This window comes from Sorghum bicolor, chromosome 10 (assembly GCF_000003195.3).
Source record: "Sorghum bicolor cultivar BTx623 chromosome 10, Sorghum_bicolor_NCBIv3, whole genome shotgun sequence".
Classification (NCBI taxonomy): domain Eukaryota; kingdom Viridiplantae; phylum Streptophyta; class Magnoliopsida; order Poales; family Poaceae; genus Sorghum; species Sorghum bicolor.
In genome coordinates, this window is record NC_012879.2 from 15,433,634 (window position 1) to 15,458,656 (window position 25,023).

General features: G+C 43.4%; 1 protein-coding gene across 1 annotated transcript; it reads right to left on the bottom strand.

Annotated features, from left to right (window-relative positions):
• Positions 3,609-22,226, bottom strand: LOC8076435. Its single transcript, XM_021449128.1, has 4 exons — positions 22,093-22,226; positions 21,867-21,975; positions 4,043-7,184; positions 3,609-3,930 (listed from the first exon to the last, which is right to left on the bottom strand). The coding sequence occupies exon 3, from the start codon at positions 5,225-5,227 to the stop codon at positions 4,088-4,090; it is 1,140 nt and encodes a 379-aa protein (XP_021304803.1). The 5' UTR covers positions 5,228-7,184; positions 21,867-21,975; positions 22,093-22,226; the 3' UTR covers positions 3,609-3,930; positions 4,043-4,087.

Consider the following 25,023-nt stretch of genomic DNA (forward strand, 5'->3'; position numbering starts at 1 on the left):
CCTGGGATTGAGATATTTTATCTCCCATGGGCGCCCAGCCCTTGCCTACGTTCCTCTCGCCCACCAGCCTCTGCCACAGCGCCAACACGCCGCCAGAATCGCCGCGCTCGAGATCCCTTCTCTCCCCCCTACTTCCTGCGCAGCAAGGCTTGACGCCGTAACATCAAATCTCTTAGGAGCAAATTTTCTAATGTACCGCAAATCAAAAGAATCTCTTTTGGTTTCTTGTATACAAAAGATATTAGCATCACTTTCATCAATTTTGTTTCTAATAGCATTCCACTTAGTACTATCATTAATGCCACGAACGTTCTGGCACAAAATATTCCAAGCACGATTATTCATTATAACAGTTGATAGAAAGAGGAGAGTAGCTTATGGGGGCGCAGCCACCATACAAGAACAAGAACAAGGCCAAAAGCATCATAAAAGAAAATATAGATATATTAACACATGAGCCCCACGCCCACCGGCAGCATCCATAGACTTCTAAGCATGTCTTCATCATTGACCAAATCTAAGAGACTTGAGCGAACTCACCATCAGCAAACTCCTCAAGGGGGATGCCACAAAACGAAGTGCCAAGGCTGGGAGTAGCGACTGGAATAGGAGCAACCTCCTCATCATCAAGGGCATCCTCCAGGCTTCTAGTGATGATTGCAGTCTTTAAGTCTTCAACAAGAAGTACACTGTCTTTTTAGCATCTCCTGGCTTCCTTCTCGGTTCTCTGTCAAGCTGGACAAGATTCTCTCCATTTGCCCTGAACAAGGCTTTCGACTCCGTGGCTTGGCCTTTCTTGCTGGATCTGCTTCGTCATATCGGTTTTCCACAGCGGTGGACTGACTTGTTGTCCATCATGCTGTCCTCAGCAAGCAAGCACCAAGCCCCTGATCAATGGGCGGCCGGGGCACCGTATTTTGCTCGCTCGTGGACTACGTCAGGGAGATCCTATGTCTCCAATGCTCTTCGTCATAGTTATGGAGGTGCTCAACTCTATGATCGTCGAAGCTGATCGTCAGCAAATCCTTTCCAGGTTCCTGGGCTCGGTTATGCAGCAACGAGCGTCGCTATATGAAGATGACATGGTGGTGTTCGTCTCCCCATCAGCACGCGATCTGCGCTGCCTCCGAGCAATTCGGGAGTGCTTCGTAGGAGCGTCGGGGCTGGTCACTAACATGGACAAATTTCAAGCTTCACCAATCCGTTGCTCTGCCGAAGAGATGGCACTGGTTCAGCAGGCCTTTCCGTGCTGCATCACTCCTTTTCCATGCAAGTATCTTGGGGTGCCGGTGTCCATTTACAGACTACATCGAGCAGAGGAGCAGCCACTTGTCGACGCAGTGGCCGTGAAAATACCGACCAGGAAGTCGGGCCTCCTCACGGGCACGGGACGCGCGCTGCTGACGAAAGTGACCTTGTCAGCCATACCAGTTCATGTTGCCATCGCGTCGTGTCTCTCCCAATGCGCGATCAGCTAGATAGACAAGAGGAGAAGGGCGTTCTTTGGACCGGGCAGGATTCAGTTTCTAGAGGCAAATGCAACTTGGCCTGAAAGACGGTGTGCTTGCCAACGGCCAATGGGGGCCTTGGAATGATTGACCTCCGGCCGTTTGGCTACGCTTTGCGCCTCCAGTGGGAATGGCTGCGTCGTGTCGAACCTGACAGGGGTTGGGCTCGCCTACCGGCCAAGCAGGAGCCGTCCACGGCAGCAATGTTTGACACCTCTTGTTCAGTTCAGCTTGGGGATGGCATGAGCGCAAGATTCTGGCATGATCGATGGCTCAGCATTGGGCCATTGCGCTCCTTCGTCCCGCTCCTCTACAATGCCATCTCGAGAGCTGGGCGCGATCGGTCGGTTAGGGATGCTCTGCACAACCGGTAATGGGTTAGAGATATTGTCGGGCCTACGACAACCCTAGTGTTGTGTCAGTACATCAAGACATGGTTGTTGGTTTGGGAGACCGCCCTAGATCCCTTGCAGTCAGATCGTTTCATCTAGAAATGATCACGGGATGGAAACTACTCCCTTTGTCCATTTTTAATTATCGTCGTTAGTGTGCGTGCCACAAGTTTGACTCGATTTATAGAAAATACGTGCAACATTTGTATCTCCAAATAAATTTGTTAAAAAACTAGATTTAAAGATCTTTCTAATGATACTAATTATGTATAATAAATATTAATATTGTTTAATATATAATTCCCGGTAGTTGTTTTTTGATAGCGCAAGCGACAATTAAAAAGGGACGGAGGGAGTACTCCATGTCTTCTACCTACCGACCCTTTTTCGTGGGCTCGACCGATCGAGCTGCTGGGTGCCAAGGAGCTCTGGCACATGAGAGCGCCACCAAAAGTGAAGCTATTTTTCTAGTTTCCTTTGCACAACAGGTTATGGACTGCAGATAGGCGTAAGCGACATGGTTTGCAAGACGATGATTGTTGTGCCTTATGTTGTCAAGAACCCGAGACAGGTACTCACCTCTTCTCTGGCTGTGTGGTGACCAAAGAAATTTGGTTGCATGCCTTGCATGTCTTTCAAGCCGTCGACCTCCACCACATCTTGGTGGATTTGGGTGTTGGTAAGCCGGTAGAGTGGTGGCTAAAGCACAGGTTATAGTTTCGGGAGCAACAACGGCGGGATTCGATTCTCTGGTCCTCCTTGTCTCCTAAGAGATATGGAAGGAGAGGAACGTGCGGATCTTCAGAAATGAGAGTTCCACTCCTTTGGCCATGGCACAACGTATCCATGATGAAGGTGCACAGTGGATCGACAACAGTTTTTCTACACTAGCCTCCTTTTGGAAGTCCATTGGTGGTGTTGGCTTGGTCGCACAATCGACCGCCGTATAGTAGTTTTGGGTTTTTCCTCGTTTTGAGTTGTTAGCCCCGCTAATGTTTCACTTGCTACTCGCAAATGATCTAGTAGTGGGTCTAACAATCGGTTGTAAAAGTAAACTCCTTTTGTCTTAATGAAATACGGGCTCAACCCCTGTTCGCAAAAAAAGAGATAGAATCATGTGTAACTCTGTGCTCTTTATTATTTGCATGTCTCAAATTAGCTCAGGGTCATCATTAATGTTTTCATTAGAGGTTATGCTGCAATTTTATTTACATTATTGGAAACACATAATTATGGAAACTTGTAAAATGGTCCAATAATGTTTAGTTTGGATGCCTTGGGTTGTTTGATCGTCCTAATTTGGATCACAAATGTGTTTATTATTATAGGTATATGCACATCACAGATTGGTTAGGTATCATGTACACAAAATGGACATCTTCCTTCCAGATTCATTTGATGCAGCAGAGGGGCAGAGCCTATGTACAAAAATGTATCTCATCAGGATGCGTTACACAAACAAGCATGTATTTGTGACCAGTGGGTGACTCAATACTGTCATATATCAACAGTAACTGCAGCATTTTCTGCAACTGCAAATGACGCCTAGCGCCCTAGCCCCGAAACTTGGTAGTACACGCTAACATTTTCTGCAACTGCTGGCCGAATGCATATGTTCACAAGCAGAACGTGTAGGAATGAGGGACAGGATAAATAAATATTTCACACTCGTGGAAATGGTAACAAGTCAGTCAGGTTCATTGTTCACAAATATTTTCCGCAATATTATTAGGAATAAAAATAATAATTCACACTCATAAAAATGGTACCAAGTAGGTTCTAGGGGACGCTTAAACACACTGACACACAGCACAACAGCCCCATCAGACCCTCTTATTTCAGGCACACATAAGAGAGAGAGTAGCACACCGATTGAATTTGGTAGATGCAATGGCACCATGCAGACACACCAACTTATTATTGTTTATATGGAGAAAACACACTGAAGACAATAGCTTGGCCAGCAAACACGAGGAGACAGAAAGCAGGCAGCAGCTCCACTCGTCTCCTCGATAATCCCATCATCAAATCTACATAGTTGATGGTGATATATACAAATGATTAGTACTAGAACACAAAGTAAAGATAAATGAGTGAAAAAAATTACAAAGCAGAGAAAGTATGTTGCTCATGTGAATGTACCTGGACGATGCAAGCGATCAGCAGCAAGCACCCAAGGCTGGCTACTCATCGAAGCACTGCACCTCTCAGCATCTGCTTCTTGTAATATGATGAGTGGCTCGGCGCGAAGAGGGAGGGGTGGTGGCCAAAATCCAACCCATCCCACTCCAGACTGTCCCACCAGTCCTTCTCGCAGTCCACGACGACACGGAGAGCATCGTGCTGACTGCGGTTGGTGGCCGGGAGACGCTTCAGGCTCCAGCAGCCCCTGAGACGGACTGTCTCGAGCTTAGGAGCAAATATGTTTGCCTCGCATATCTGTCTCAGACTAGAGAGATGATACAGACACAAGTCCTTGAGCATTGGGAATTCCAGCATGCCATTTGGATGCTCATTAGCTATTCCATTTAGGAACCGTGCCTCCACTGGGAAAACCTGCCTGAGATCACTGCATTCGATTATGTGGAGAGTCTCCAGGCTGGACAAGGTACAGAACCATGACAATGGGAGGACGAATGTGAGCCTGGGGCACCGATACAGATGGATAGCCCGCAGTTTTGCAAAGGAATCAGTGTCCCTTCCTACGTATATCCTTCCTCTGCTCCAGATAGAGCTGGCCATCAAGAGATCAGCCACCCAAATAGTCTCTAGTTCCTGAAAGCAGTAGATATCGTAGTTTATACTGAAGACAGTTTTCAACATGGGGCAGCTCTGCACATGGCACCACTTCAAAGCATCCCAACTAATTTTGTCTCCACTAGACAACATGCGCTCAGGGATCACAGTGGTAATTGAAGAATTGTTGCACATGTGGAAAGACTGGACTTTATTTATCACAAAGATTATTGCTCTTATACCTTGGGAGTCAAGCACATTGATGTCGACCAATTCCTGTCCCATCTCAACATGGATGCCTTGTGGCTCAAACTGCAGCACACCACTATCATTATTTTTAGTAACTATATGATTTACGCTGACATCATTGTAGGTGCTGTATGTCTTGTGGATGAATGACCTGCGTGCTACAAGTGCAGACTCAACATGTCCAGTGCTATAAAAATGGGGGTCCATCTTCTCACTGTTGCAGTTTTTTCCATCATCATTGATACTACAAGACAGGTACAGATTCAACTTAAATGGAGTTGTGCTCCAGCAAAACTCTCTAGAGCCTGTTAGCACCAATGACTGAAGCAACCTTATGTCCATGATAGAAACATATGTGCGTGGCAATAACCATCTTGCACCTGGCAAACAATAGAATAGTGTGAAGTTTCTCTAGACACTACTACACCTTGTCGATAGTATCGATGCATAGTAACCTTAGTTGTTGCATTCCATTTTCTGGCCAAATAATAGCACGTAGTTGCTGACATCCCATCACGAAGATTCGTCCAAGTTTTTCCACTTGGACCACCATTTTGAGGTTTATAGTTTTTACTGTTGTGCGTGAGAGGTCCAACTCCTCAAGGTTTGGCAAGGATCCAAGCAGTGTGAAGTCCACCAGTTTTGCACAATCCACCAAGGTGATTCGTGATAATTTAGCTGGATTTTTGCCATCCTTCCCTGCTCCACCATCTAAACTGAATGACTCTAGTGATGGGGGTATTCCTTCAGGACCAACATGCTCCAACCCAACACAGCCATCTAGGACCAGAGTCTTCAATCTTGTTGCTCCACACAAGCTTGGCAAAACCTGTATAGAATTGTTTCCCGATAGGTGAAGGAGTTCCAACTTTATCATATCTGTTAATTCATCCTTTTTACCGGTCTCCCATGAGCCAGTAGGCTCGATTACTCGAAGCTTGTTAAGGTTCTGCAGCTGTCTCCATGCAAGGCTGTTGCGCCAAATCCTTCCCTTTCTTATATGAACCTCTCTAATATCTGTAGCCACTTGCTCTTGTATTTCTTCAGGAAAAGACAATTCCCAATCCGTTTGGAACACATCTAGTACCCATAGCCTCTGAAAAATTTCTATCGCCACTGCACCTTCCTTCTGCACTGCCAGATTTTCTTGATCCATGCAGCTATACAGTCCAAGGAATCTTAAGTTTTAACAACAGTGGAATGGAGGTGATGAAAATTTGAATGTGCAACCGCATAACTTGAGTACACGGAGTTGGTCTGCTTGTTGGAACATGTCATTAGGTAATGATGGCAATGGTTGATCAGATTCTCTTTGATTCTCTTTGGGGTGCTATGAAAAGGGATGTCGTCTCTTGGTATTCCTTCTCTTCCATATCAGAGCTGGTCAACAGAATCCAACGTCTTGGAGGAATACTTAATTGATCACCAAACTCAGGCAGTGTACTGGATGAGTAGTCCTCTAGCCGTATTTCCTGATGCAGAATACGAGCAACATCCCATGCTGCTTGGCTGTCCTTGTCTCCTACAATTCCATCACAAACCCAATAGTTGGAAGCATGGGTTGCCCAGCTGTAATCCATGATGCTACCACCATAGTAATTCAATGACAACAGGTACATGCATTCCCTAAAAAAAAGAGGTACATGCAGCAATCTCTAACGACATCAAGGTCAGGGGTGATACCATTTTTATGTGCGTACAAAGTTATTTCTCCAGCCTCTTCCTCTACTAATTCATTGTAGTAGGTAGAAGAATGTGAAGCGTCAACAAAAAGATGTGAACTGTCCACCTTTTTCTGGATTTCTTTGTCCAGACGAAACCTTCCTCTAAAGGTCCATAGCAATCGGCAGTCAAAATGAAGAATACCCAGATCTGCCATGTCAACCATGTTGTCACTTCCGTTGTGAAAAATCACCAGCATACAACTAACATCTCTCACGGTTTGATAGATGTCTCTTTTGGCATCTAGTATCTCTGCTCTAGAGGCTTGCTCTACCCCGCTGAAATCGTCCTCCTCGTCTTGCCTATCAAAATGAGCCGCTACATGTCCAAGGAGCTTAAGTTCATCTACAATTGCCCTCTGAATATCTCTTCGGCTCTTCCATCTTGAGCAGTCAATGTGGATAATCTTGTCAAATTTCTTGGTCAGAGATGGAGGAGGCTTCTCTGCTATTGCTCTCAGCACCGCGGAAGCACCCAGTCCGTTCCATCCCTCAAAGTACACGGCCTTGTGTGCAGTGCTCTCCAAGTAACGAATTATTGTATCTACTGCCTCCCCGACGTTATCCACATAAATATACTGCAGTAAATTATTTGATGGTAATTAGTTTTAGTCGGTTTCTCTCAGTGCGTAAAACACAGACTGTTATAGTAGTAGAATATATGTCAGAGAACACACACGAGAACACTTCACAGCTGCAGTGGAAAAACTAGCTTGACACGCTACTTAACTACGAGTATGTACAAATAAACTAGAACATGTATCTGCAAGATTTGCTGACAGGATAGCAGTTCGATCTCATCTATGTCCCGCTTTGTTTTTTAAACGATATCTATATATAGTACAATAATTTGCGACCATCTAACTAGATTTGTGCTAGGTGCATACGTAGCAGCTCTGCTATGCCATCACTAAGTCACTAATAACTTGGATACGACGTACACAAAAGGGCAATAATAAGACACCTAGTGATCTTGATACATGCCTGCTGTTTATGCATGCAGCAGGTCTGCCTAATCGGGTATCAACCAGGATCTTGTCTTACTCTACTAATAATTGGAGGTCTCCACGTTTCACACCAGATACACTAAAAAAACAAATTTCTAAAAATTCTTACAAAAATTAGAGACATCGGTCTAAAGATGAGCAACGGGCCGGCCCGGCACGGGCCCGTGCTAGGCACGGCCCGAAAGGGCACGGGCCCGTATGGCCCGCGTGCCACCGGGCCGTGCCTCCACATCCCATCGTGCCTGCCTGACGGCCCAGGCACGGCCCGTGGGCCGATTTTCGTGCCGGGCCGGCCCGAAAAGCACGAGGCCCAATAGTGCTTCGGGCCGGCCCTTGGCCCAATATATGAAAAACACCAAATTTAATACAAAATTTAACAAAACATAAATACATTACATTCAAGTCACGTACATTAATATTTCACAATTCACATAACACAATATACTCTCAGATCATATTTTATTTGCCAAAAGTCACAAGTTTCACAAGTCATAGAACCTGATACTTCAAGTTTCACAAATTTTCTAATACCGTGCCGACACCGTGCCTGCTGTTAAAAGCGTGCCGTGCCGTGCCGCCCAGCGGGCCGAGGGGTCGGCCCAAGCACGGCCCGCAACGTGCTTCGGGCCGGGCCAAATGACCGTGCTTTGGGCTGTGCCTTTGGCCCGCGGGCTGCATGCTCAACTTTACATCAGTCCATCAATCCGGTAGCCTCCAATAACAATAGCCATTAGATCAATTTCACTTTCCTAAAAAAACTACCGACCACTGCTATTGTGTAGCGAATATTCCCAGCCATTATCACTATGAAATATTATCTGAATTAATCCTCTACATTTGCATGTATTATCCCGCATTGTCATTATAATAGATACTACATAGCTTTATATTTAAATATATAAAGACCCATCTCTTTCATTATTAGAAATAAGCTAAATATTGTATCAATTCCATACAAATTATATCAACATATACTATCTTAGAACAACTGAAAAACAAAAAAGTACGAACACTATGCATGACTGATAAATATATATATCTCCGGATGGTAATCATGAAAGTGCCCCATGTATCACACACCCATCACACTATATTAATAATCCATGAGTTGAATTATGTAAGTTGTTACTTTGATAAATATATATATTCACTAGTACAAAAGTGCTCAAAGCCAGCGGTGGAATATAATTTTTACAGGCGGTTTTAATTAAAAAACGCCTGTGGAAAAAATGAGGCTTACCCGAATACAAAACCGCCTGTGAAAATCAATTTTTACAGGCGGTTTTTCTAACAAAACCGCATGTAGAAATCATGTATTTCTACAGGAGGATTTCATACGGAGACGGGCGGGCGGATAGCCAGTGAGCCTTCCCTGTATTAAAATCTTTTTTTTCCTATTTTTAAAAACCGATTTCATATTTTTTACCAAAAGATTTCTACATGCGGTTGGCATAACTGAACCGCCTATAGAAATGCTTTTCCACAGGCGGTTCTCAGTTACCCGCCTGTGGAAAAATTTATTTCCACAGGCCACCAAACACAGGCGGTTCGCCAAACCGCCTGTAAAAAGGGGTTTAGAACCGCCTGTATAGTACCTCTGTGTACTAGTGATTTTGACTTTGACTGCAACATTATAACATATTCACATTAGAATAGTTTAATTATACACTAGAATAGTGTCGGTGTCTGGACTCGGGGCCCAGGCACTAAAAAGTGATGAATGTGCGTGCCCCCCTTAACCCGAATGGTAATGCAAGAAAACACATGTTCGGGCCTTTGGTGCCCTACGTCCAGTGAGAGAGTCAGGGTCTGTATTGCTTTGCACCCGAGAGTGCTTGTAGTAGGGGAGTACAAGCTGATTGCGAGAGAGGGACGTGTCCTAGGTCTCGGCTTAAGGAGTAAGTGGAGGGATACTCAGTGTCCTGAGTCCTCTATCTCTACATGAGTGGAGTAGAATATGACAGTGTGTTTGTGTATTGCCTGTGTGTTGCACTTGTGTTCTAAGGGGTGCCCTGCCTCCCCTTTTATAGTCACAAGGGGTGGCTGTTGACGGTCCTTAAGTATCAAATTTAATTAACAAATAAACATAGAAAAGGATCCAAATGAAATCAATATCTAGACTTAGGGTTTTATCTCACAGAATTCCATGAGTTTTGGTGTTTGTCTATTTCTGCAGGGGGTTATCAAGAAATAAGGAAGAAAGGCCCACACGTCGGAATTACATAGAGATATCAACGTGCCGCACAATTATCTTACATCTAGAAGACTCCAGAAGCCACGGGAAGGAAGCGGAGGCCGAACGGGGCCAGGCACTAGGCGCCCACCCAGTAGACCTGGGCGCCCGCCCCCTCCTGGAGTTGGATCAGGACTCTCTTTCGGGAAAGATCTCCACCGACCTAAAGGATCAAGGATAACCGTTCAATCAATGTCGGTTTGATCCAACGGCCCATATTCACTTGAAGGGACTATAAAACCAGACCCCCTGGCCCCTGGAGGAGAGAGCCTCTCAACCCTAATTCATTATTCCTCAAGGGAGAAGAAGCCTCTGATCAAGCCTAGAGCCACCACATCAATTAGATATCTAGATTAGCATAGCTACATAGGATTAGAACTAGAAGGAGTCAATCTTCGATTGGTTTCCGAATCTGTCAAGAGGATTCTTGGTAATTCTCTAATTGTTCTTCTAATTGTTCTTCTAATCATCTTTGTTCTTCAATATTATGAATATGACTTTGTTCTACTTCAATATATTGCTTATGACTTTGCTCTACTTGCTTATATTCAAGATTATATTGTTCCTAGTTTATCATAGTTATATACTTGGCTTAGTTAGATTGGATCTATATACATGTTTAGGATCGTATAGCGTTTATCCATCGGATCCATGGGTAAATAATAGATATTGTGTAGGCGTGGTGCTTATACCGTATTTATCTGTGATTGTACCCAATATGCCAGATCGTGGGGTAGTTCGTGATAGTGACAGCTTCATTGATTCTTATATAGTCCCCCTCTCGTGTATTGGGCTGGCAGAGCAACATTATTACAGGGGAGTGATTGCTATGTTTCTCATTTACCTTGCTAATATCACTATGCATGGGCGTAGTCTTGTCTCACAATGATTGCTAAGTATGCTTGCACTAACTATGATAATGCTAGACTATATAGTTGAGAATAACTTAGGAAATATTCTTGTAGTTCGTTCTAATTCCATGATAATGACTTTCTAGAATATCTAATTGAGGTGCTTATCATATTTATTATGTGGCTAAGTTATGCTGATCAGATTAATTATCTTTGTCACTATTCATTACTTCATATATCTTTTATGTGACACTTACCCCTGTATGAAAGAGTTAGATAAATGTTCTCAATTATACATGCAATGATAGATACTCAATCTCATATTCCATTCTATAATCAATATTGATGGTTGCTAATCCCTTCCCAGTGGTAAAAATATAAATAATGATACCTGGAATACTTCCCGGTTAAAATGCTACATCGGTATTAATCTGTGCGCTTGCAGATCCCATTCATTATTTATTTAGAAGAGCAATTGCATATTTCAATACCGCGTCTCTCATGTCATGCTGGGGATGACAACTTGGCTTAAGTGGTATGAGGGATAGGTTTAGCATTTTTGGCACCGTTATCAGAATTAGAAAACTAAGTCTACTTTTGATAATGATGTTAAGAATACCCAACAAGGATTTTTGGCGCCATTGCCGGGGAAGGTTGATTACTAATCAGGAATGGATATAGAATTTTGAGTTATCACTCGCATCACTAATGTGATTGAGCTTATCTATTCTCTCAAACAGTTTTACCCCGATATTTTTCTATTTTATCTTATGCAGGGAAATGTATGAATAGAAGACATCTTCCAGGAAATTTTATTGACAATCTCGAAGCATTATTCAGAAAAACAAGAGCCAAGCTCAAGAAGAGATCATCAACACTTCAGCAAGAAGCTTCATCCAATCAAGAAGATCATCGGAACTTGTCTTCAGAGTTCGAAGCCATGGCGAACAAATCAATCCGCGAGTTCTCAGCTCCCACTACGGACAACATCCGCACTGGACCTGCTGCAGAGATCAATGGCAACTTTGAGCTCAAGCCTGGACTTATAAACATGGTGCAATCCAACCAGTTCTATGGGAATTCACACGAAGATGCTAGTGCTCATCTCCAACACTTTCTGGAGATTTGCAGCACATTCACCATATCAGGTGTCCCCAGAGATGCTATACTACTTCGCCTCTTCCCATTCTCACTGTTGGGGAGAGCGAAGCAGTGGTTCTACGCTACAAAGGAAAAGAATACTACGTGGGCACTCTGGTCAACAAACTTTCTGGCTAAGTTCATTCCCATGGGCAAGACCAATGCTCTCCGTGGGAAGATTACAAGTTTTCAGCAACAACATGATGATTTTGTTCTAAAAGCATGGGAGCGCTTCCAAGACTACATCCTAGAATGTCCCCATCATGGAATGGAGAGTTGGCTACGAATGCAGACATTTTATCATGGGCTCGGCAACAGTGCCCGAGAAACCATGGATGCTGCAGCTGGAGGAGCATTCTTATCACTCACCATATCACAAGCCACAGCTCTTGTGGAGAAGATGGCGTCCAACCAAGGCTGGAATGAAGAAAGGACCCAGACACGCAAGAAAGGTGGAGGTATGCATCAGCTCAAGGAGGTAGACATGCTGTCTGCAAAGCTAGACCTGCTCATGAAGAAGCTCGATGATAGAGCTAGAGACAAGAAAGAAGTTATGCACATCTACGACTCTCACATGACTTGTGAGGAGTGTGGAGATACTGGACACTCCGGCAATCATTGTCCTGAGATGCTTGAGGATGTGAACTACATCAATAATAACAACAACAACTACAACCGTCCTCAACAAAATCAAGGTTGGAATCAACAGAGGCCTAACTACTCAGGTAATTATCAAGATAACAATTCTTACAACAATAATAATAATTTTCCACCTGTGAGAGAGTTAGTGTCTAATCAAGGAAAGCTAATGGATAACCTATCTAAGAAATTGGCATCTAATGATAAAATGCTAGAAAATATAAATAATAGAATGGATAATTTCTCTACTGCCATCAAGAATCAAATTAGCTTTAATAAAATGATTGAATCTCAGTTAAATCAAATAGCTGCTGCTGTTCCTGCTACTAATCCCGGTATACCATCACAACCGGAAGGATTAGAATCTGCAAATCTTGTAGACATGTTTGATGCAGGTAATAAATAGAGTAACCCCGTCACTGAATTCACTACTGACCTTCTGCCGGTCAAGAGAGGCGATCCAGGACGCCCCGTCATCCCAATTTCCATCGGCATGGTGGACGTCCGAGAAGCACTCTGTGACTTTGGCTCCAGCGTCAACATTATACCCTGGGTACTCTATAAAAAATTCTTTACATATCCTTTATTGGAGACAACCATATGTTTGCAGTTTGCAGATCAGACGATAAGTTTTCCAAAGGGAATATTGAAGAACCTTTGTGTCCGAATTGGTACCTTATATGCCCTAGCAGACTTCGTGGTGATAGAGACCGGTAATGATGAGAGAGCACCTATCATCTTAGGGAGGCCATTCTTAAATACCTCGGGAGCTGTCATCTACGCTAGTGCTGCCAAGATCAGTTTCTACATCAAAGGGAGGAAGGAGACATTTTCCTTCAAGAACAAGACTACACAAATCCCAGATCAATCTCAACGTTGTTGACACCGTTTTTGGACACGTACTTGGGGGTCAGTAAAGTACGGATCGACAGATGGAGCAACGGTAACTAGCTTGCAGGGAAGTTGCCGATGAGGGTGGTTGCCGATGAAGAGACAACTGAATGTGACTAAGTCCAGAGGTGGTGGCGCGTTCGTGCCGATGATCAGTATTAGTGTTTGCCGATGGCCATAACAGGAGGTCTGCCGATAACTCGGAAGGAAAGCGTGGAGGTTGCCGATTGATCTGTGGCGGTGTCCCGGCTGGTTACAAGGGGATAGTTTTTCTTTAGTTATTTAAATTCGTTTTGTATACGGATTCCGTTTAATTTGGAATTTGAGTCCTAGTCGTGTCTGATTATAGCTCTTTGAGCAGGGTATAAATGTAGACCCTAGGGCCTTGTATTCAAGCAATCTATCAATCAATCAAATACAAGTTTTTACTCATATTCCAGTACTTACTTTTTCGACGACTTCGTCATACTTTTCCTTTTTATTACGAGTTCTTAGGAATTCATCGACTTAAGCTCGGTGTATTCTCGAGTTCCGCGTGAATACCTCTTGGCCGTGACATCCGGGCGCATCGCTGTTGTCGGGACCAAAGTATTCGAGTTATCACCTTTGTCGATAGTAAGGTCAAATCGGCTGGCACGCCTTAACGTTTGAATCGGGTATTAGCCCTTTGTGTTTGCAGATCCGCTTTTGCATCAACACATCTTTTGGCACGCTCGGTGGGACCAGATTCAAGATCAAAGATCGACATGTCGACTACCGAGTTCGACTTGGAGAACGTTATCCCCGTGACGGAAGCCAATCTCAGAGATGAGCAGAAGCAAGCTATTGCAAAAGCCATAGAGGATTACAAGCAACAATGTTTGAAGTCCTTCAGCATCAACAGGAGTGGCGAAGTAATCTAGAAAGAAGCACTGTCGGCTCCCCGGCAGGTTACTTTTGATGCCAATCCTGGTAAACTTCAAGATATGGTTGATAGTGCTATTAACCGTGCCTTGATCAATCAAGCTGGTGTGCTGTCCAATATGGTTTTCAACGCCATGGCTAGAACTTTCAAAGAGGGACAATTGCCACCAAATTATATGGGCCCTGTCTATCATCGGCCAGGATCACCAGTTGTTACAGCTCCATCGGCTACTACGGCCGCTGCGGGTACAGAAACTACCGTTCCTCTAAGCACGTTAGGAGTCACTAACGCGCAATCTACGCCGATGACAAGCAATCCATCAACATCAGACGAGTCAATCAAGCTTGCCACAGATCTGTTGGCGTCGGCAATGTCAGGGTCCGTTCCTCCCAACTGGTGGGGTTATCATATGCCCCCAGAGATGATGGTGAAGACTCCTGGAACATCTCAGACGGCTGACACGAGAGGCAAGGCTTCTATGGCATCGGCACCTCCAAATTTGCCGATGAATCAGAGTCCCCAGTATACTACAACCACTACTGCAAGACCTTACACTGGGAATTCTCAAGCTCTGGCTTTCTAGATGCCTAACGCATCGGCAGACTCAATGCCGACGCAGCAGACGTTTATGACACAACCAGGGTTTGGCAATCCAATGATGATGCCCAATCTTCAGCCATCGGCAGGGTTCATGCCGATGAATGCTAACAGTGGATGGATGGGACAGTTAGTTTTTCCACAGATGCCTCAGCAGAATTATCAGGCTGTAGGGTTCCAACAAGGACAAGTTCAACCTAGTTTTCAAAATCAAGGATTGGTTAACTAGCCGATGAATCTTGGTCAGCAGGCCGGTGGTCAGATGATCAACCCCATGTTCCATGCAGATCGTGCACCTCAGAGACACGCGGAAGCATATCAACAGGTGCCAGATCCGCAACCACCTCATCGGCAAGATGTCGATGCTTATTGGGCCGATAAGATTGCTGAAGTAATGAGGGACCAATTTGGAATAAAACCCAAAGACAACACTTACTCTTATCGGACACCGTATCCTCCTGCATATGATTTAATCCCGCTTCCAAATCGGTACAAGGTACCGGATTTCACTAAGTTTTCTGGACAGGATGATATGCCAACTATGGAGCATGTCAACAGGTTCATCATTCAATGTGGCGAGGCTGCTAACAGAGATGAATTAAGGGTTCGATTGTTCTCGTCATCGCTGTCTGGATCGGCATTCACTTGGTTTATATCGTTACCTCCTAACTCAGTGATTACTTGGGCCGATTTGGAGAAGCAATTCCATAAATACTTCTTTTCTGGAGTCCATCAGAAGAAGATTACCGATTTAGTCAGGTTGAAACAGCGCAATGATGAATCGGTTGAAAGCTTTGTGCAGAGGTTGCGGGAAGTCAAGAATAAATGTTATAGCCTGGTTCTGGATGATCGGCAGCTGGCCGATTTGGCTTTCCAGGGTTTGTTGCCACATATCAGAGACAAGTATGCTTCCCAAGAGTTCGAGAGCTTAAGACAATTGGTGTAGAGGATTTCCGACCAGGATATTAAACCTTTTGAAACCAAGAGAGCATGGAACAAAAAGGGATCGTTTGTTGATGAAGCAGCGAGCTCGGATTCTGATGAGGAGCCAGTCATCGGTTTAGCAGTATGGGTGAAGAACAAGAAGCCGATGTCTTGTCCTTTTGGGCATAAAGAGCCAGAGAAGTTCGCATTCGACATTACCAAGGTCGATAGAATATTTGACTTTCTACTTCAGGAAGGTCAAATCAAGTTGTCGCCTAACCATGTTATTCCATCGGCTGAAGAATTAAAGAAGATGAAATACTGTAAGTGGCATAATGCAATCTCTCACAGCACCAATGAGTGCAAGGTTTTCAGGCAACAGCTGCAATCGGCTATAGAATCTAGGAGAATCAAGTTTGATAGTTCTAAAGCTCAGAAGCCAATGAAGATTGATCAACATCCTTTCCCAACAAACATGTTGGATGCTAAAGGGAAGACCAAGGTTTTGACGTCGGAAGCAGCTGAAAGAAGTGCATCGGTAGATCCACAGCATCAGATTACTGCTACCGATGCCAAAGGAAAAGGTTTGATTCAGGAAGGGAATAGCTCAGGGAGGCCTCCCCGATCCGATATTGTGATAACTCATAGAAGGCCTCGGGAAACTTGGCAGCAACGTGAAGATCGGTATCGGCGCCAGCAGGAGGACTATCGTCGGGAAGAAGAAAGACGCCGACGGGAGTGGAATCGGCACAAGGATCACTGGAACTGCCCGTTCTTTATCCATTGCTGGGAAAGAAACATCAAACTGCCCACTGTTAGGGATTGCCCTGAGTGCAATGGTTATGATCGGTATGATAGACCTAATCGGAGTATCAGGATGATGATTGGCGATTTAAGGGGCCGATTAGGGGGAGAGCGTCAGTTCATGATCGGCTGGGGGGCAGACTCAGCGTACACGATAGGCTTGGTGATCGTGTTGAATATTTTCCCAGAAACCATAAAGATCTTGAAGAGATGGCCAATGCACGAGTTCCCGATGAGTTCATATTCTGTAGGGATGCTAATACTTATCGGATGGAATCAAAGGAGAATCGTCGCCCATCGGCAAGGCAGCCACAACTTCCTCCATGGTGTCCAGAGGGATTGACTAGGACACAAAAAAGAAGGCTACAGCGTGAAAGAAGAGAAGAGCTAAACAAAGGCAAGAATTCGAGACAATCCGGGGATCAGCAACAGCCGGATCCAAAGGGAAAGGGACCATCGGCAGATGTCAACATGGTATTCATGTTGCCGACGGAGTTCCTTGCCGCATCCGTGAAATCCGAGGGTGTTTAGGTGGATATGGTAACTGTTTGTACGGTAATCAAGGGATTGCGCAGGTGATTTGATGGCAAGCGGTCATGATTTTGGAGATATTTCACTATGCGGGATCTTTTGGTCGGTCCATCGGCAGTTCCGTCTAACGGTAATATTGCCGATGGGTGCATAAAGTGGAGAGATCCGGTTCGGGAGGTTGAGGAATTCGAGGAATCTGCAGGAGAAACGGGCCAAGGTTGTTCAGATTTAACTGTCGGTTACCAAATTGGAAGAATTAATTGCGGAAAGGCAACATTACTGCTGAGAATTTCGGAGCATTAATGATTTTATACTCCGAAATTGGGGGGCATGTGTTGACACCGTTTTTGGACACGTACTTGGGGGTCAGTAAAGTACGGATCGGCAGATGGGGCAACGGTAACTAGCTTGCAGGGAAGTTGCCGATGAGGGTGGTTGCCGATGAAGAGACAACTGAATGTGACTAAGTCCAGAGGTGGTGGCGCGTTCGTGCCGATGATCAGTATTAGTGTTTGCCGATGGCCATAACAGGAGGTCTGCCGATAACTCAGAAGGAAAGCGTGGAGGTTGCCGATTGATCTGTGGCGGTGTCTCGGCTGGTTACAAGGGGATAGTTTTTCCTTAGTTATTTAAATTCGTTTTGTATACGGATTCCGTTTAATTTGGAATTTGAGTCCTAGTCGTGTCTGATTGTAGCTCTTTGAGCAGGGTATAAATGTAGACCCTAGGGCCTTGTAATCAAGCAATCTATCAATCAATCAAACACAAGTTTTTACTCATATTCCAGTACTTACTTTTTCGACGACTTCGTCATACTTTTCCTTTTTATTACGAGTTCTTAGGAATTCGTCGACTTAAGCTCGGCGTATTCTCGAGTTCCGCGTGAATACCTCTTGGCCATGACATCCGGGTGCATCGCTGTTGTCGGGACCAAAGTATTCGAGTTATCTCCTTTGCCGATAGTAAGGTCAAATCGGCTGGCACGCCTTAACGTTTGAATCGGGTATTAGCCCTTTGTGTTTGCAGATCCGCTTTTGCATCAACAGACGTGAATCAAGGAAGAGGACAAACAGGAGGAATAGAAACAAGCAAGTGTGGACCGAGTCAGCTAAGATGGTCACTGCAGTTCATGGAGGCCAAGATCACCAACTTAAGTCACCGTTTCTGACCGAGAAGGATGACCCAGGAATGCCAAGCATCTATTGCTTTATAAATGGATACAACTTCTACAAGACAACTTGCGACACCGGATTGGGCATCAACATAATGATCGTAGTCACCTATCGGCTCTTGTTCGGGACCATGCCCTTAAAACCAACATACATTCAGCTCCAGATGGCAGATCAGACATTTCGAGAAGTTAAAGGAATAGTAACTGATGTCCCTGTCAAAATAGACGACCATTTTGTCTACACAGACTTTCAGGTTATTGACATGGGAGAAGACGAATATGATCCACCCATCATCCTTGGAAGACCGTTCCTCAGCACCGTTAAAGCAATCATCTACATTGGAACTGGAGAAGTCCATATGCACTTCCCCTCAGAGAAGGTACACTGCTATTTTACTGACCCTAACTATATCGTTGAAGAATCTAAGCAGGTGAGAAAGCGACGCAACCGCAACCAGAGGAGGCAAATCATCAAGGACGAATGGGCAAACTATGAAGGAGAAGTTGTAAGGTCAGAAGACATACAATTTAAACAGAATTATCTAGAGGAGACCGTAGCACCGAGTCAGGTGTGGAAAGAGAAGATAACCATACATGAAGAAGAGGCGCCGCCGGAAGTACCGACTACGCCACCTAACGAATCCCAGTACAATTGAGAAAACAGAGAGTCCTAGGCGAGGCATAGATTGCGCTCGAGGCCAAGGGCTCGGTCGAGGCGTTGGTTTGCTAGGGCTCGGGGTTCGTCTCTGTTCCCTTTTGCCGCTTTTCCCTAGCGTAAGCCATAACCTTCGCTTGAGCCTGTAGTCGTCGCAAACCCAACGCCACCACTGCTAAACTCGAGTCCCTGTTCCACTGAATCACTGCCACCGTAAGCACTTCGTCGGGCTTCGCATTGGTTTTGCAAAGCCGTTAGGCCCCTTCCTTTTCTTTTTATCTTTCTTGCTCTGGTTCTCTCTCACCGTGTTGTCGTTGTCCTCAGGTTGGACATGGTCCACCATGTCGAGCCGCCCATTGTCTTCAAGTTTTCCCATCGTTGAGATCTGGTGGTGAGTTCACTCTGCCACCCTCTTTCCCCCATGCTTTTGGCTCACTCCGTCATGGCCTATATGCCATGATTTGTGTACGCCATCGAGTTTCTCATTGCCGGCCATGGACATCCGCCATACTACCACAGGAGCCGGTCGGCAACCCCTCTTACTCCCTCCCAGATCTAATCTGGACCAACCAAATCAGATCCAACTGCTCATGTTCAAATGTCACCCATTCGGCTACTACTTTTGCTTAAGGGCCCCTCAGATTCTTGAAAATAGAACACACGGTCCGAAGCGTATTCGCGGAATACATATTCTATTCCTAAAAAAGTAGATTCCCTCTGTTAGATTCAAAATATATTTTCTTTATTTACATAATTGCCACTGAATTTGTTTTAGCCATAAAATATTTATTTTAACTTCAATTTGATATGCTCAAATTATGATAGATTCGTAATAACGTAATCTAATGCTATAGTTAAGCATGTTTTCAACTTTTAAAATTCAAGATTAGTTTTAATCTATTATTTTATTAAAGGAAATGTTGTTTAATTCATAACTTCTTCGTTATAGTTCTAAGTTTCTTGATCTTTGTGATCATAACGAGATCTAGATTCGTTTTACAAACTTCTCACCTTGATTCAATACTGTTGGCATACTATTCTAATTATAGATATGTTTGCTTTGCATGATTGTGTCTGGATGATTGTTGTTGTTGTGTTGATTGAGTATAAACGGCGAGCAATTCATGGGTGATGAAGAGTACATCTACGAGCAGGATCAGCAGGAGCACTTTGACCAAGACAAGTATAGCATAGAACTATCTTTGTTCCTAACTAACTTTTATACATATAATTCATTATGCATGTGTCTCCTTATAAGGATTATGTAGAGTTGTTGTTATACATTTGACTCCCATGGGATATTGCATTGGGTAGCTATTGCTAGTGCTCAGCATAAGGCATGATCATATAACTTGATTAACAGAATATGCAATAAACATTAAAAGATGACTTTTTTTAAGCTTAAAAATTGACATTTTAGTAATAATAATAAAGGGGGTGAGAGCATTGGGCTATTTTATGGTGCTCTAGTTCTCTCCTTAAGGACCTATCTATAAGTGATAATCCGGAACTTATAGTACAACTGTGGAGGCTGCATGGCTCTAGCTTTAGTCATGTAAGATGACCTTTTCTAGCTTGTTAGAGGTTACCCAAAGACACAAATTGCGTGTGTTTTGGGTTGGGTGTAGTGCGGTGTTTTGTCCTTGTGTCTATAGCCTGTGCGGAATATGCCATCAGGAAGAGCGGCCCTCCATTTGCATGACCTCGGCCATATGTGAATCACAACTCATAGTGAAAGTGTAAAACCACTTCAGAGCGTAGAACTAGTATATTAGTTGTGCTCACTGTCACGAGCGTCCTTGGAACCCTTACGGAATAGATTATTACTATTAATTATTTTATTTATGTTGTTCAATCTTCATTTTACCATGTGTTTGCTATGGCATTATGACAACTTTGCTACTCATATGCTAAATTTATGATAACTAAAAACAACATACAGTTAAACCCGTGTCATGCCTTTTGAGCCACATGAACATCATGTTAGACTTGTTAAATACAAGATGTACTTATTCTTGTTTATTTTCTTTATTTGGATAAAAATATCAGATGGATAACAAATAGCTTTGGTAATGACGACTTTTTTGAGGACTTCTAGTCTTGTGGTCAACTAATTAACGTCTTTGTGCTTTGGAGCTACCGCGAGAGAGTTATCTTTATATTTTTATTATATTTATGTAAAGACTATGTGCTGATATTTGTGATATAATAAACACTCGTGTTGATACTTTATGTAATTTGTTAGCTTATGTGTGACTGATCTCTGGGCGCACATAAGATTATGCATCCCGCTTTATCCTTTAAATTGGGTGTGACAAAGCATCAGAGGTTCAACTAAACATGTGGATGCAACACATAATAAAATAAAGAATTGAAGTGCGAAATCTGTAAATTCATATACATGACGATACACAGACATGACCACGACAAGGGTTGGGTAATTGAAACTAAAGTTTTTTTTTTTTGAGGGAAATTGAAACTAAAGTTTTACTAAACATAGTTACTGAAGGAACGATTTTGGTTTGCCTAGTTTTGTTTTCTTTAACGTGCCTTCTGATTCCTGGAGTAAACAATATAATATATTAACTGTCCATAATAATTGACTGTTTAATAAGGGCATAATTTCTCATTTAATATTTACACTAATTAATAGTTTCAACCAAGAGACTACGAATACCCACTTCATCCATCCATGTATGGCCTTGTCGATGGGCAATTCTTTCTAGTACAGTACTGTATTTAATATATGAGAGCGAGCCCGAAGCCAGATTGAGTTCCTAATTTGTTTGAGTATACAGGAAACCGCCATACTTTCAGCAGCTCCCAAACGTTGCTGACAACACAAAAAGTGACCATCTCGATCTATGTTTCGCAAGCACCGTATGTATCTTGATGGATGGAGAAAACACGTACCTCTCGAGGCATGATGAATTTCTGTGTATATATAGTAAGGACCAGCAAATTAGGTGAAGAAGCTTCAGATATCTCTTACATCGTTGCACCCTCACACCAAATACGAATTCTAGCCCATATACCGTAAAACACACATGTTAATCCATATAGTATAGGTACCTATATGATTTAAACCAAAGATGCAAGTAAGAAATGCTATTAGCCATGTATAGTTCAGAAGAGTTACCTCTGACAGGTAGCTAGCTTCTGGATATATATTCAGAAATTAACTGGTATGTGGTGAGCTGAGGGGATCAAGTGGTCGAAACAGGGTATGTGGCCTCTGTGTTTTCTATCAAGCTCTCTTCAATCCATAGCAAGTGAAGTGAGCTTCAGGTAAGAACTTTGGACATAGCTAGCTTTCAGAAAGAAAAGCTCTTTGCTTGGGGCTGGAGAGAAGAATAAAGTTGCATGGAGCTGTCGTGCAACAATAAGTAAAGTAGCTGGGCAAATCTTCAAATGGACCCAAAGAGAAACCAATGTATTATCTATGTGGTGAATATAATCAGACGAGTGTGTTGTGAGCTGTTTTTTTTTTTTTTGCCAAACACACTCTTTTCTAAAACAGTTTGATGGGTGAAGCTATTTTTTTCTTCTCTCACAAAGATATGAGTTGGGATGAAGCTGAAAAAAGTAGCTTATCCTAGTTCTCTCCAATTTCGTTCTTTTATCTATGCATGAAGCTGTTGATCACTAGGGGAAAGATATATTAATATATTAAAAGCAAAAGACAAACATGTTTATCTTAAGAAAATAAAAAGAGAAGGAGGCGAACTGATCATAGATCAGCTAGTTGGGATCCTTACGGTGGAACCTGCCCACCCGAGTTTAAGTCCCCGACTTGATACGGGTGTTCGTATTTTTTTGAATTTATTCTAGAATTAACGGCGCTATGCTTCAGTGGTAGGCGACGTGTCCGTCGACAGCGAGACGCCTGTGGTGACTTCATCACTCTCGAGATTTACCGGTCAAACTCGGTTCTTCCGAGGTGCCCATAGGCGTAGAGTGTGTGTTCATAGGGGTGAGTGTGCGCTCATGTTTGTGAGCATGTGCGTCTATAACTGAAGGTGACCCAGAAGGCCTAGGTCAATCAACAAGGACAGAAAAGAGGTGAAAGCAAAGTTTATGCAAGTTGGCAAACAACGCGTTCATGAATAAAGTGTAGGTCAATCTTCATATGCTTAGTGCATTGGTCTTGAACGGGGTCGATGGAGATGTAGACTGCACTGATGTTACCACAATAAACAATGATGGCACAACGTAGGGATAGCGGAGTTCACCCAAGAGCTGGCTTAGCCATGGCTTGAGTGATGCCATTGGCCACCGTGTGATACTTGGCCTCAGCACTTGAACAGGATACTGTCGGGCGGCGCTTAGAAGATCAGAAGATGAGATTGTTCCCACACAAGATAGCATAGCCAGAGGTAGACTTTCGAGTACTAGGGCATCTGGCCCAATCAGTGTAGATCAATCGGCAACGTCCGGTAGAGATGGAGGCCAAATTCCTTTGCTGCCCTGTAAGTACCGCAGGATCCTCTTCATAGCACCAAGATGAGGGTCTTTGGGGTCCTGCATACGCAAGCACACTTGTTGAACAGCATAAACGATATCCGGACGAGTAAAAGTAAGATACTGTGCGATGCTGCGGAGTGAGTAGGATCAGACACCAACGTTGTGTCAGCAGTAGACAACATGGAGTGAGTATCCACATATGTGCTCAGGGCCTGCAGTCGCACATACCAGCATGGTCCAAAATATCCAACAAATACTATCGCTGGAAAAGAAATCGGCCATCATTATGACGCCCAACAGTGATACCCAAAAAATGGTTGATATTTTTTATATTTTAATCTTTTATTATTCAATATTTTAATAATAATCATGTCTAAAAGTTTTATAGATCTAAACCTTTTGGCGGTGCCAATCTTGTTGACGTGACCAAATAACGTTGTTGCGCCACATGCGTTGGTGTGGCAAGATATGCCACGTCATACGGTGTTTCCGATATAGAAAACCTTGTCGCGTGACAAGACTGAATTTTTGAAAAAAATATAACTCTTCAACATGACATCGTATGAAGATGATTTTTATATTAAAATTATAGATGTCGATGAAATCTATAACTTTCTAGTTTTACATTTTTTCATTTGAGGACTTTAATATGCTTAAAAAAGTTATATAAGATTTCAGCGACATAATAATCACATACTAACACTTGTCGCATTAAAGAAATAATATCTTTTTTACAAGACATCAAATAAAAATACTTTTTATATCAAAATTGTAGCCCTCAGTGCGATTTACAATTTTATAGTTTTGAGTTTTTACATTTAAAGTTGTTAAGATATTCAAAAAATAATATAAACTTTCAGCAGTGTATTTGCACCGGAGCTTGCAGAATGTGCAACCGTACGTTAATGTTGGGGTGTGGATGACCTGCGCAGATACTGAGTACATACTTGTTTGTGAAATGCATCCTCAACAGGTAGGGCTTAAGGAAACGTGTGACTCTAGCTGCCCTTTCTGGTGGAGGGATCACCATGATTCTAGTCTCTCTTCTGCAAGTTAACAGTTAGGGTAGGGATAATGCTCAATTAACATTGATTGTATATATGACAACCATTGAGTACTTTGTGAGTCCATGGACCATGGGCCCACCAATTCTGGCTCCCCATCGTGCCTGTATGTACTCAACACTAGTACACAAAAGCTCTATACAGGTGGATCCTAACCCATTTGCACAGTCGTTTTTCACAACCGCTAGTGCTAGGGGCTAGTGGAAATGAATATTTTCACTAGCGGCTAACTGAGAACCACCAGCGGAAAACGATTTCCACAGGCGGTTCAATTAAGACAACCACCTATGGAAATTCTTGTCCACAAAATATAAATTAGGTTTTAAAAATAGGAAGAAATGATTTTAATCGTATGAAAGGCCCACTAGCCAGCCACCCGACCGTCTCCATAAAATCAATGTTAATTGTTGCCACAAATCAATGTTAATTGAGCATTAGCCAAACCCTAATATTCTCTCATGGTATCAAGAGACGGTTTGCTCTTGCAACCTCTCCGCTTCCACAAAACCTATAGCCACCGCCACCAAGAACAACTCGCCGGC